This window comes from Podarcis cretensis (assembly GCF_951804945.1).
Source record: "Podarcis cretensis genome assembly, chromosome: 3".
Taxonomy (NCBI): Eukaryota; Metazoa; Chordata; class Lepidosauria; order Squamata; family Lacertidae; genus Podarcis; species Podarcis cretensis.
In genome coordinates this window covers 57,850,962-57,865,026 of record NC_137172.1, presented here as the reverse complement: position 1 = coordinate 57,865,026, position 14,065 = coordinate 57,850,962, and the positions used below count along the sequence as shown (strand labels likewise).

The 14,065-nt window shown below is 42.1% G+C and overlaps 1 protein-coding gene across 13 annotated transcripts in view; it reads right to left on the bottom strand.

The window, feature by feature from the left end:
• The window catches only part of SYNE1 (spectrin repeat containing nuclear envelope protein 1), a 296,053-nt gene extending 284,045 nt beyond the window's left edge, over positions 1-12,008 (bottom strand). For 7 of the 13 annotated variants that reach the window (XM_079971451.1, XM_079971457.1, XM_079971459.1 and 4 more), the window contains exons 1-2: positions 11,764-12,007; positions 451-709 (exon numbers count right to left, since the gene is read on the bottom strand). In XM_079971451.1, coding sequence (XP_079827577.1) covers positions 451-517 — 67 coding nt within the window. In that variant the 5' untranslated portion in view covers positions 518-709; positions 11,764-12,007. Of the gene's footprint in view, positions 1-450; positions 710-11,763 lie in introns of all 13 variants that reach the window. The other 6 variants (XM_079971461.1, XM_079971462.1, XM_079971455.1 and 3 more) reach the window with 2 other exon arrangements.
• Positions 12,009-14,065: the final 2,057 nt, after the last annotated feature.

The window sequence follows — 14,065 nt, the reverse complement described above, 5'->3', positions numbered from 1 at the left end:
GTTATCTCAGTCCCCCCCCCCCCAGTGTTACTTTCCATCTGTATACAAAGATGGCTATTGCCACTTGTACATGAGCAAATTGATGGGTAAAGGGTAGTTTCACAAGAGGTGCATGGAGTGGCTGATTAGAGAGCAGTGCCTGGGTCAATAGACCACTGTATACATTTTCATATGCTTTTAAATACCTTTAGCTATACAGGACCAGAAACGTTATTATCATAAGCATTTTATTGTTAGGAAGTGGCAATAAAAGTAATTTGTTCTGGACATAAATGAATCCAACAGCACATATCCCATACATCTCAACAGGACTTGTCCAAAATGTCCCTGTGGTGTTGCTTTATGCTTTCAAGAGCCTAACACACAGGCACACTGTGTTCCACTAGACTTCAGTAACATCTGAAGAAGTTAATATAGCAAAGCTCAGCTGTTCTCTGTCAAGTTGCTTACCTTGGAGTCTCTGCATCACACCAGCAATATCACGAGGTGTTCTTGCTGCTAGTCTTGAGGTGGCCATTGTTACTGTGTAGCAAAATGTCTTCTGTTTTTCCACTTTAAGATGTAAGATTTTGATTACTTCTTTTTGCAAAACATCATGAGTTGTAGCACGGCATGCCTTACTAAGTCACTGCAGCTCTTCAGTCAATACAAGTGCAGCTCTCAGAAACGGCGGTGCTTTAGGAATGCTCTCTTTCAGGAGACCTGAAGTCTGAAAAGACAGAAAAATGCAAAAGTGGGCTTCAGAGAACACAGTCTTGGTATAAAAATACTTCATTATACTGTCACTAGCTAATACATTCAAAAATCTGGGTGCCTTAGCTGTCCCAGGTGACTAATGACCTAATTCTATGAGCCACTGCATTGGAAAAGTAGCACAAGGGCTGCCGCATCAGAGGAACACTAAAAATTGTGGGCTGCTGCTGGTTTCACCTTCAATCTTCAGTACAGCAGCATTGCCACATAAAAGACAAGACTATGTGGCTGGGAAATGGCTTAGGTGGCAAAGAAGGAATGGGGAAAACATGAGTTCATGCAGACCATCTTATGGGCATTTCATCTACCATGGATTCAGCTTTGTACAAATCTATATTCCTGACATGCTGGATTAACCATTTATAACTGCATTGGAGATGGCAACACAATAATTCCACAATAATTATGCTGGCTGGCACAAGCCTTTTGTGTAGAGTAACAATGTGCATCTTCAGGATTGTGGTATATATCTATACACATATCTTTCAACCTAGTTAATGGACAGTTTCCTTTGAAAGGAGTGAGTGCCATGCTTCGATGGTTTCAGAACACAACACTACACTCTCTGTAGTTAACTACACTCTCTGTAGTTAAGCAACCATTGTGGGTGCACAGTATTTACTCAGAATGCTACCTCTTCTCACAGCCAAGACAGAAAGAAGGACTAGCTGGAGTGTATAAAAATAAATAACTACCTGCTGATGGTGGAAGAAAATAATATAGAAGCCTATCTCACAAAAGGCCACAGTAAGTAAAAAGGATAGGCAGGACTGAGAGGAGCAAGTATGGAAAGAGATAGCTAAGACGTTCTTAAACTGAGGTGTGCTTTCCCTAATGAGGCCTCCCACAGCTGGTGCCCTTCTACCGTTTGGCTTCGGTTCGTAGACCGAGGTAAAGTTTGTTAACCGGAACACTACTTCCGGTTTTGCGGAGTTCATATACCAAATAGTTCATAAACAGGGCTGTTCTTAAACTGAGGTACCACTGTATTTCCTGCTTGGATTACTGCAATGCGCTCTACGTGGGGCTACCTTTGAAGGTGACCCAGAAACTGCAACTAATCCAGAATGTGGCAGCTAGACTGGTGACTGGGTGTTGCCGCTGAGACCACATAACGCTGGTCCTAAAAGACCTACATTGGCTCCCAGTACGTTTCCGAGCACAATTCAAAGTGTTGGTGCTGACCTTTAAAGCCCTAAACGGCCTTGGCCCAGTGTACTTGAAGGAACTTCTCCACCCCCATCGTCCAGCCCGGACACTGAGGTCCAGCGCCGAGGGACTTCTGGTGGTTCCCTCACTGCGAGAACTGAGGTTACAGGGAACCAGGCAGAGGGCCTTCTCAGTGGTGGCACCCGCCCTGTGGAATGCCCTCCCATCAGGTGTCAAGGAAATAAACAACTATCTGACATCTGAAGGCATCCCTGTTTAGGGAAGTTTTTAATGTTTGAAGTTTTATTCTGTTTAAAATTCTGCTGGGAGCTGCCCAGAGTGACTAGGGAAACCCAGCCAGATGGGCGGGGTATATTAATATTAATGTGAGCAGTTTCTGAGCTTTGGGAGCAGTACTGCCCCTAAGATTTCAGATTAAAACTGCCACTGCTGGAGTGAAAGGAGGACCTTTTTCTGCCTCCCCACTTCCAGCCACTGTCTTAGGACTGGAGAAGAGACCCTCATAAAAATATTAGGGGGGCGGGCAGGGGATGGATGGCTTTGGTTTTTGTTTTGTTTTTTTCTAGCCTTCAGATGAGCACTAGACCATGTGAAAAATGAGTAAGATCTTAGCTGCAGCTCATTCATTTTCAGTTTTGTATTCTTGTTATTTAAAAAGCGCACCTAGACATTCTGTTGCAGTGCTCATAACCTATGTTTAAGGTGCCATATAGCTCCTAGCTTTCATATCTCCGTTTTGAACACTGCAGCAAAGGGGCAAGTGAGGCAGAAATACAGAATGTGGCCCTCAGAACACAATGGACCAGAATTGTCAGATCACACAGCTCCATCCCAGATTTCTCTTTCTCCAACACCTCCAAACATTTCCTGTCCTCATATGCCAGAGAACAGCATCTGTCTCTGCATTCTCTTCAAAAAAGGGATAAATTTGAAAAACCAAATGGGGCATAAAGTATCTATACACTCAACACATTCTAATGAAACATGTACTCAAACATTTAAAAATAGCAACATACTTACACTGACAGTACAATTTTATATAGTCTTACTTAAAACTAAATCCACTGAGTTCAAAGGAGCATACTCACAGGAAACTGCATATACAATTTCAGCCTGAAAAAGGCTTGTCTTCAAATTACATGGCTTTATTAATTGTTTGTGCCACCGCCTAGACTTCTTCGTTTCCTCACCAGATTTTTGCACTGTACTTATATTCAGCAGTTTATTCTGTTTTACCTATGTTTTATCTTTGCAGCAACAGTGTAGTTGTAACTGCACATTGGGGAAAATATTGTGGTGTAGTAGGACAGTGTACTAGTAGTAGGATAATGCCAGAAGTATTTTCCTTGAGTCCCACAGGCAATCATTTATGCTTGAAGGCATAGGGTTTATTTACTCTCTTAATATCATCTTACTTTTCAGTGCGGCAAATTTTAAGTGTTCTTCTGTTATTTAAAAATCAGGAAGTACACACACACACACACACACACACACACACACACACCAGCAGCATTGATTAAAGACTGTAAGTGAATCAAGCCACTCATTTATTATAGCACAGATTATTATCAACCATGAATGCTAGGTATCATGGGATTCAAAATACATTTAACAAGCTTAGCATAGAGCTGTTTATACTGTTGCTATAACAGGAGCACCTCTTATTGTGGTATATTTATTTATCCATCCTTAAAAAAGGAGAAAATTTGTTCCCTCTCACTTATAAGAGAGCTGTTATGAAATGAACCTTGACATTCAAAGGTTAAGGACATACCCTATGGCCAGATTTCAAACAGATTCCCTGAAAAAAAAATTGCCTTTTCATATTTAGATACACAGCACACACTATATGTAGTCAAGGTTTGATACAATAATCCATTTTTTTGTTCCATTAAACTTCTTTCTTCTTCTCATCACACTGAGGTCCTTTCTGTCATTTGTCTCGATAGGCATGCAAGCTCTGACCAGCAAATGTTTCACCTATCTGTGGCAAACTGATGCACAACAAAATGGCTCTTGTATGGCATCCCTGGTGGAAGGAGAAATGAAATGAAAGATGCAATGGCCCAGTTCAGATGGCCCTGTTCAGATGATCGTATCTCAGATTATTAAATCAAGATACACACGAGTCTTTTGGTTCTACGGTTACCAGCTTTAGAAGAAGCCAGGATATATATCTTGGCTTGTTCTGAAGGTGGCAACCATAGTTTCCCAATTCAGACAAGACAGAAACTATGGTTAATTAGAGACTTCCTGGTTTAAACATAAGTTTCACCAAGGGGCTGCATGCAGAGGCAATTGACTTGTGCATATCTGTTTATGATTTTCTAAATGTGGCCAAAGATTGATGCGATGAAGTGGTATTTTATTGAAAAGTGCTAGTCTGTGTGCAGTGTGTACTTCCTTTTAAGAAGTGTAGGTTAGCAGAAATTATAATGACTGTTGAGATCCTTATAGATATAAATACATTTAGTCTATTGAACCAGAATGTTCTGAAATAAGGTACATTTAACAGTCATGCATCCCCAAGGATTGGCAGCTTCGCTTCGCTGAAAGAGTCGGGAAGTGCTTTGTTGTAAGTGGAGGCCACTAGGCAGGCTATAGACAAAACAGACAAAGCCATTAGAAAAGGAATATGTGGAAGAGGAAGCCTGTGATAAAAGGGAAATTTCATGAAACTAGGGATGCTTCTCACTATTACGGAGCTATGCATTCATTCACATCTACCCACTCTTTGCTCTTTTTCCAAACAAGCTCAGCATGCCTTATATATGGTTCATTAAAAAACATCGGAGCGTAAGAAGGGACTGCTGGATCAGGCCAATGACCATCTAGCCCAGCATCCTGTTCTCACAGCATTCATCCAGATGCTTGTGGGAAGCCAACAAGCAGGACCAGAGAACAAGAGTCCTTTCCGCTTCTGCACTTTCCAGCAACTGGTATTCAGAAACTTTACTGCCTCTGATATCCGACTGGTGGTCTTCCATTCAGGCAGTGTATAGAGCTCTGCAAGTATAAAACATGACTTTACACTATTTTCTAGACTGGAAGGATGGATACACCTGTAGAACACATACCCTGACTAGGATCATGTGTACAAGCAACATTTCAAAGGGACAGCTGTGTTACGCTGTCACAACAACCATTACAATAATTATTGCAAGACCTTAAAGACTAGAGCTTTTATCGGTTAGTGCATGCTTGATATTCATTTTATGTATCAATAAAATGGTCTAAACACCAGATCATTGGATGACAAGATGCAAAGATGACAATGCTGACATAATTTGATAAATATGGGATAATAGAATGGTATGCTGCATTTATGCAAGCTATATCCTAATACATAAGAGCTAAGTAGTATATTAATTGTTGAAATACATAAATGTAACTTTCATTATCTGATTAAAATATGAATTAAATTGGTTTTATTTTAATGCATGCAAAATTATTATTTTTTTAAACTCTCAGTGTCAAAGGGATTACCATGTATTAGTTCTTTCAAGTTATATGGAGAAAATATATTAGAACCAGTATTAGGAAACACTCTACAGATTTTGAATATAAATTAAAATTCACATCTACTGCTTATTTTGTTTACATTAGAATAGCTTGTTTACACAAACTATTGAATACCATTTTTAACAGCTTTATTACTCAAGTGTGGTAAGTCTTTAAGCAACAGATATCCAATTAAATTATCTTTCTAAACGTAAAGTGAGACTCCAAGCTATATTGTATTTGTGGTAAATGTTACACTTCTTTGTGTAGGGTGGAAAACTAGACTTGTCTAAACAAAGGGAAATTAAGCTGCAACAGATGGGCAGAGAAAGAGCATTAGCAGAAGAGGAGACAACATTAACAGTATGCCCACTTCAGAAATCTTAGACATTCAGCAGAATTACCACAGAATAATAAGACTGCATTCTTGTCTTTTTTAAAAACAGCAACAACACACTTGTTGGTATGATTCAAAAGATAGTTGTTTTTACACTGAAAAATAAACATGCAAGATGGACAGCTGAGAATGAAGTATGAGTAGTCAAATAGCTGAGGTTCCCTGAAATAAATACATAACTGGGGTTCACTTCTTTCAAATTTATTGCAATCTCATCAAACACTTACATGTCATTCATATTGCATCATGTGTGCCTTTTGCCTTTTAAAACTTGCTTTTTGTACCTTCATTAAGAAATAATTAATTGTGCCCCTAAGAATCCAGTTTCAGTTACTTTCTTCCCAAAAAGCTGACATATGACTCGAGATCAAATTGCCATAAAGTTATTGCTGCATCTTTCTTTTTTTTAACATAAAAGATCAATTGTATGGAAACTGAAGTGTTTTAGGGCCTGTTCACATCATGTATTCATCCAAGGCCAACCCTGTATTTATAGGGTGAGGGGAGGTGGAAATGTATAGAGGAAGCAATTGTGTCACTTGTGGTTGTCAATGTTGTTAAAGTACTGTCATCATCCTGGAAGCTGTTGTTATTGCATGTAGAGTGTTCACACAGATGCTCCTAGCTCACACAACCACTTTTACTGCTCATTTATGAGCCCTCCTTACAAAACACCACAAGGAGATAGAGGAGAGGTCTGCATAAGTCAGACTTTTGGGACATGGACCTGGGTCAGGAGGAGACTGGAGTCCTGGGGGCCTTTGGATTTGGAGGAATTTTGAAATATGTTCTGAAATACTTCATGGACGTTAGCTTCAACCATGGAAATTTGGCTGACCTGTCTAGAAGGAACAAAAGTATTGATAGGTCGGAGCTTCCCCGAGATCTGCTCTATAGCATCAAAGAATATGAAGAAGACCTGCAGAAGGGACTTGGAAAAGAGTTAAGAGCCTCGGACATAAGATCTCCAGGTTGATGGACTGTATGGAGTTGACGGAAGTGACTGGCAGAGTCCGAGACCGGGGAGAGGAGATGGTGGAAGAAGATTGGAAAACTTAAAGTCTATATATAGAAATATTGTAAAATTAATGAGTGATAGAAAAATGTTGGAATGAAATTTTATGGCCTTAGTAGAAATGCTATAAGGGGTTAAGCTTAAATAAGTATATTAATTTTAATGGAAATAAGATTAAAAATATGTTAAGACATTTATATGATAGAAAATAGAGAAAGATGGAAAGGAATTGCTGAAACAATTAATGGAAGTGGAATACAAAGAGGGAGGTGAGAGGAGATCGATGAAACAAGGGAATGAAAGATAGAATATGGAAAAGGTATGATGTATGTTTTTAGATTGTTTTTGTTTTGTATTGTTTAGTTTATTGTGTTAAGGTTGTGTTTTGTATTGTTTATATATTGTATTGTATTTTTTTTCTTTTTTCTTTTCTTTCTCTTTTTTCTTTTTTGTAAGCTTTAAAAGTAATAAATATTATTTTTTTTTAAAAAAAGAGGAGAGGTCTGCATGACACGATAACGACAAATGTGGGAAGGTCTTCAAAGATAATGATTCCCGAATAACATGACATGTTTTCCATACAAATGCATCTAATTAATGATATCAATGTGTGATCCTAGGCAACCCATTCCTCTTCATCTGCTTTTAACTGCAGAAGGACAAATAAGGACTTGCACCACCACACCTAAAGGCATAATTCTATGCCTGACAAGTGGGGTTGAGATAGTCTACTTTACTCTCTAAAATTTGAACTCTACTTGGATAGCATACAGTAAGCAGTTACTACAGGAAATCCTAGTTTAGGATTGTACAAGTCTTTTTTTAAATCCCAAACAGCCAAAAAACACCACGAGCGATCTACAATGTGATCTGCCACATTGTACAGTAGATCACTGGTGCAATTGCTTCGTCTACAAATGTTGTTCTGCTCACTGCTCACACTGTGCAGATGTGTTTACCTGGAATCATGGCCAGAGCCAGTTCTAAGGTCAAATCATCAACATAAACATTGGCATTGCATTGTGAGGAGATGACCTTATGCCTTCTCATTCTGGGACTGCCAAGTTATAAAATCAGGGCATTAGAACTTATCTTGCTTTCCCTTGGACATACTTTACATATACATACCTTTAGTCATGATAACAGCTTCAACTTCCACATATAAACACACACAAATACTATATAAGATTCACTTCCTACTGTCATGCAATACTGGAACTTGCCTGCATTCTCAACATGCCTCTAAAACATTAAGACAAATTTCTGAGAACCAGAAATATCTGGTTATAATGGCAATACAAAAAGTATTGTGACAAACTGACTGAGTAGTTAGTTTATTGTGGAATGAGCTTTCATAAGGAGGGGAGGGAGAAGGCTATGCACTAGCTGTATGGAAATGAAAACAAAAAAATTGAGCAGATCGTTAACAACAGGAATAGGGGACCTGTGGCCCTCTAGAAGTTGTTGGCTATGGGGATTATAGGAGTCAGAGTCCAACAACTTCTGGAGTGCAGCAGGTTCTCCACGTGGGCTTAAAGTTGCAGAAGGTTCAATAGTGCTTTTAATGTTTCATGATGATTTTATATTGCTATACACAGCTCTGATATTGCATGAGGGGTGTGTGTGTGTGTGTGTGTGTGATGTACTCCTATTCCCTAATCCTAACCATGATATTTCATCAGAAATCAGATTGAGTTCGGTGTGATTTAACTCTGACTAAGAAAGTGCAGTGTGATCCTGTACATGTTTACTCAGAAGTAAGCTCAATTAAATTCAGTGGCATGTACTCTCAATTAGCATGGGTCTGCAAAGATAAGGCACTCCTGCCATTGGCAGCCTACTTCTGGAAAGGAGTGTAGCATTTGAAAGATGATCAAGGCACAAATATATACTGTAGTCATTAAGTCTGGCAGGTCTTGCAGTGCTATTAAGATAATATAAAGTGACACTTCATTTCTTTGTACTACTGAGGGTAGGGGTGTCCTGAGGTATAGATGTACTGCAGAATTATGGTGACATTTCCCTTCCTACCTCTCAAAACAGAAAGAAAATATTTTCTTTTCCTGGATACTTGTGTCCATATCATCAAGTGATGTAATTCACACTGGCTTCATGAAAGTTAGCAGAGCCCAGTCAAACAGGAAGTCTGTTTATGGAACGGGAGGGGGGAGCTTTTGGTCTTTCACATTTATAATTCAGCTTCAATAAGCCAAGCTACACATTATAATTTTTAAACCTATTGTTTACAAGCCATTAAATAAACTTTTTGTTTGAAATACAACATATGCTCCCTCTACAGCTTTCTAAATCACATGATACTTGGACAGTCCAAAGATTAAGGTCCATCCTGTTCATAATAAGCAACAAACAGTAGAATCGTTAGTCACTAAATTAAAAAAAAAAGTTTATGGAAGTTGAGAATCAGAGTCAGCCTCATCATAAATGAAAAGGAAGGAAGGAAGAAAACAACTTCTGCATACTACTTTATACTATTCTACTTGAGGTTAGCTCAGTGAGTCTCAAACCTCATTGAAAGGGGTGGATGGAACATTGGGAGAAAATATATGTTAAGCTGCAGGGAAGGTTCTAGAGGTAGATGGCACCAATCAAGCAATCCTCCCACCAATGAGGTGATTTCAGGTGGTCACCTCCCTTTCTGCTCCATTATTCCAAAGTGACCTGAGCACAAAACATTCCATAAGAGCTGCATTGTTCATATTTTTTTTCCACATGACTTGAGATGGGAGTCAGAGTTAACCTGTCATACTGTTAGTGCAGGTTTACTTCTCCAATTCATTGACCCTTCAACTCAGTAACAGCCCCTGTGCTCACAAGTGTGTGCAGATACCATTGCATACTCAACCATAGACAGAGTTATTGAAGCTGGATTGGGGAGCTACAGTAGGTAATGTAAATTTTAAGAACTGGAGAAAACTAGGTTAGATGCTTCCACTTTTGATCCGAAACAGTGTGTTGCTAGGTCAAAAATGTATCATGCATCCCTGAAGATAATATGTATCTGCTTTCATAAAATGACTGCCCCAAGACTGTTACAAAATTGAAGCTATTGTATATAACAAATAAAAGCTCATAAAGTAAGGAGGGGAAACATTTATAGTGAAATACATTTCCTTTAAGTTTCTAGTATGCCATTTATGAATTAAGCTAAGCATCCTGATCCTGCACATGCTTTAAGTTCAATGACAGTTGTTTCCTTGTAAAGCCACAATCCTACGTGGTAGCTGCACATCTACTGAGTAGCTGATCCCTGGTTTCAGTGAAACTATCAGTAATTAAACATGTGAACAACCAGACTAGCTGCAAATACGCCCATGACTCCAGCCTTGCCCCTCAATGTCATGCATGTTTACTCATAAGTAAATCACTGTGTTCAAAGGGATTTTCCCACAAAGAAGTAGATGAAGCATTGCGACCTTGATTAATGCTCTTGTTGATTCATGATCAAATCAAAGTTCAGAACAGATTTGTTTCCTCTAAAATGGTTTTTTACACACACACCCCAGGAAAAACTACAATTATCAACATTTTATTATGCAGTTATTTGTTAAGATCAAATGCTAGAATACACCTGTTCCTCTGTTGGAAATAAAATACATAATTCATTATTTACAAATTGGGCCAGGATTAGTATCACACACACAGCTTTTTAAAAGTGTTTGTGGGAGGGGAGGTTATTGTTTTGACTACTGTGCTTTTATCTTGTGTTTTTATTTTGTGAACTGCCCTGAGATCTTTTGATGAAGCGTGGTAGATAAATCAAATGAATGAATAAAAATAATACAATGCTTTTAGTTCTGCTCAGACAACAGTCTTGGGGTTTGACCCTTGGTGTCCCTGCCAACACTACAATTCTATGACTTGATGATTCTATGAATCTCAGCACCCTGTAGGTGTCCGAGGCCATATGGACAAAAAATATAGTCACACAAGCACACACAGGAAGGCTGTTGATTCCTTGGCATTAGCTTGAACTGCTTTGTGTGCAAAGCTGGTTACTAGTGTTACAATCAGTAAGTAGCACAACAAATTACAAGGTTAGAACAGCCCAGCGGATAAAAAGTACACAAAATGTTTCATGAGGTGCCTTGTCCAGAAAGAGCTGTAAATCACTGAGAAACTGACTATCTCCTGGGCTGAGCTAATCCACCAACAGAATCTCCAGTGCTGGCATGTTACCGACTAACGGAATGTTCCGTGTGAAATGAACTGGCTGCTAAAGGTTTCTGCTTGAAGTTGTACATATAGCAGATTAGTCCAGCTGTAGTCATGGGTTATTGGTTGCACTTCTTTTGCACATATGAAGCAAAACTATTCTTCAGCTCTCAAACAGAAAGAAAAAATGCAAGAGTAAACAGGCACCAAAAAAAGTGAGTCATCACTTCCAAGGCAAAAGTTATTTTGCTTTCAGTTACATGAGCTGAATATAAACTATCAGTGTGACAGGTATATCCAGCTTACCGCTTGCAAATATTGCCCACCCTGTCATCCCTGCCCAGTCAGCAGTCCACATTGTATTTTGTTGGAGAAATATCCACAATCAGTTTTTGGGTTGCTTTTCCGCCCTAATAATTATTATAATAATAAAAAATACTTGCTTTTAGATCTGGCTCAGTCGCCCACAGAACAGAACCGCACAAATCAAGAATACGATTTTTGCCCCCCATTTGCTTTGGCTGGCCCTAGGCTCCGGCTTCATTGCCTGCGAGTCGCATGATGCGGAGATCTAGATCTCAAGGCGCCCTTCCAGCCGCCCAATCCCCAAGGCGGCAGCAATGCTGTCCCTTGTACCTGCCCTGCCCCAGCCTGCCTCCTCGACGGACATGACAGCGCAGAAAGCAGAAGCATCCCCTCTGCGCCGGCGACGAGGGACGCGAGAGCCCGCCAACACCGGCTGTGGGTTTTGTACCTCCTTCACGCTCCCCGTCCGGGACTCTTCGCAGCTGCTGCTGCTGCTGCTGCTGCTCCCCCTTGGCCAGCGCTCCCAGCTCGGCCCCTGCGAGCCACCCTCTGCGGACAACACCCGAACCGCTGCCTCTCTCCCGAATCCCAGGGCTCCGGAGCTGCCAGACGCCTCGGGCTGCTGGCTCCCTGGTTACCGCGGGCAACAATCCCACCCCAGCGACAGGCGTATACACACGCACTGCTGCACCTAGCAGCAGCCGCGGCCGAAAAAGCTCCGCCTCTTCTCTCCCCCCCCCCCCACCCCGCTTCTGCAAAGCGCGCGGAGCTTCTCCTCAGCTACAGGCGCGGGGGTTTTCTCTGCGCGCGTGAGGGATGGGAAGGCAAGCAGGTGCGTGCGCGTCTACAGGGACGACGAGAGAGGGAGGGGGAGCTGACTCGGGGTGCTGCGTTTTGCTCCCCCCCCCCTCCGCGGAGGGATGCTGCGCGAGGCTAGCTATGCGCGCGCGCGCGACTCCATCTGAGGGAGCCACGCAGCGCGCCCGGCTAGCCCGCCATCCCGAGAACGAGGGCGCGCGCCTGTCCTGCTGCGGCGCCGGAGCAGCAGCTGCGAGGGTGTTTGTTGTCAGTGGCGCGTGTGGCCGCGGGTGTCGCTCTCCCGCTTCCCACCCTGGGCAAAAGAACAGGAGGAAGGGCTCCTTCCAGCTCCCTCTTCGTCTATTTACACACACACACGCACGCACGCGGGGTTGAGGCACCCAACAGCGGCCGGCCGAGCGCCTTCTGCCAAAGCCGAGCTGCCGCTCTCGGAGCGGGTGGCTGGCGCGCGCGCGTGCAGCGGGCAGACTGGCCCGCCATTTTTTTCAAGGGCAGATTCCCTCACGTGATGCCCCGACTAGATTCGAGAAAGCGAAGGGAGGCAGGAGCGGCGCTTCGAAGCAGCCCAGCGGCGGCGCTTTTCGCGCAGTTGACGCGCTCTGCCGGCGTCGATGGGGTCTTTTCACCTGCAACTGGCATTTGTAGGTCGATACTTCGTACAGAAATTGTGTTAAGGGCACCGTAAGGTCATGCGATGTTCATAAGCAACAATCCTCAGCTATTCGTTGTCCTCTTAACATAGAAGCCTTTGAGGGTCTGCTTGACATTGAAGCCACTTAAGCCACTGCCCGTCACCTGGAAGTGGACATGGGTCTGTCTCTGTAGAACAACGTGGCACTTGAAATAACGTTATTGGGACATGATAGGCTATGGTCACACTCCAGTTTCCTGTGGTTTGCTGGGTTTCCAGTGCGGAGTTGACACATAGACATAAGAAGGGTCTCCTGGATCAGGCCCATGGCCAGTCTGTTCCAGCACCCTGTTGTCTCAGTGGCCAACCAGATGCCTTTGGGAAACCTGCAAGCAGGATTTGAGCAAAAGGGCTCTCTCACTTCCTGTGGTTTCCAACTATTCGGAAGTGTTGCTGCCTCTAATCTGTGTTCACACAACATTATTCAAAATGCATATGTATTTTGTTATCAAATGCTACTGCTCAATGCATTGCTTCTCAAACCAGCTTCACACCAAAACAAAAAAAATTCCTTCCAGTAGCACCTTAAAGACCAACTAAGTCAGTTCTTGGTATGAGCTTTCGTGTGCATGCACACTTCTTTAAGGTGCTACTGGAAGGAATTTTTTTTGTTTTGTTTTGACTATGGCAGACCAACACGGCTACCTATCTGTAACCAGCTTCACACCAGATGGAGTTCATTCCTAATTCATCTCTAGCTATAGAGTGAAGACATCCCTGCCCATCAGTGCCCCCTGTGTGTACACAAACATAAACAAGTCTGACACAAATGAAGCCATGCTGATATGAACAGCTATGTGAAACACACCATACAGAAACAATTTCCCTGCACTCCCAGGTGGTCATATGAACACACCTATAGGAAGCTTCCATATACCCAGACCACTAGTCCACCAATTACCATATTTTTCTTCCTACTCTGCTTCCTGTTCCTTAACCAGTCACTGATTGCCCTGAACCCCTGGCCTACCTGGCATTGTCAAGTCCAAAGTCCAGGGCTCAGCCCACACAAACAAAATTCCAAGGTCAGGAAACACAGTCAAGGGTCAATCCAAGTAGCCAAGTCTGAAGTCCAGCAGTCAGGATACTGTCCAGAGTCAAACATGAAGCACAGTGCCATAGAGATCCAGGAGCACACACATCAAGGTCTCTCAATATGGGCAGCTGAGCAGACACAGCAACTCAGCTCTGCTTCCCTTTTGTACTTTGCATGCTGATTGCAGCATCTGGGCTTGATGAG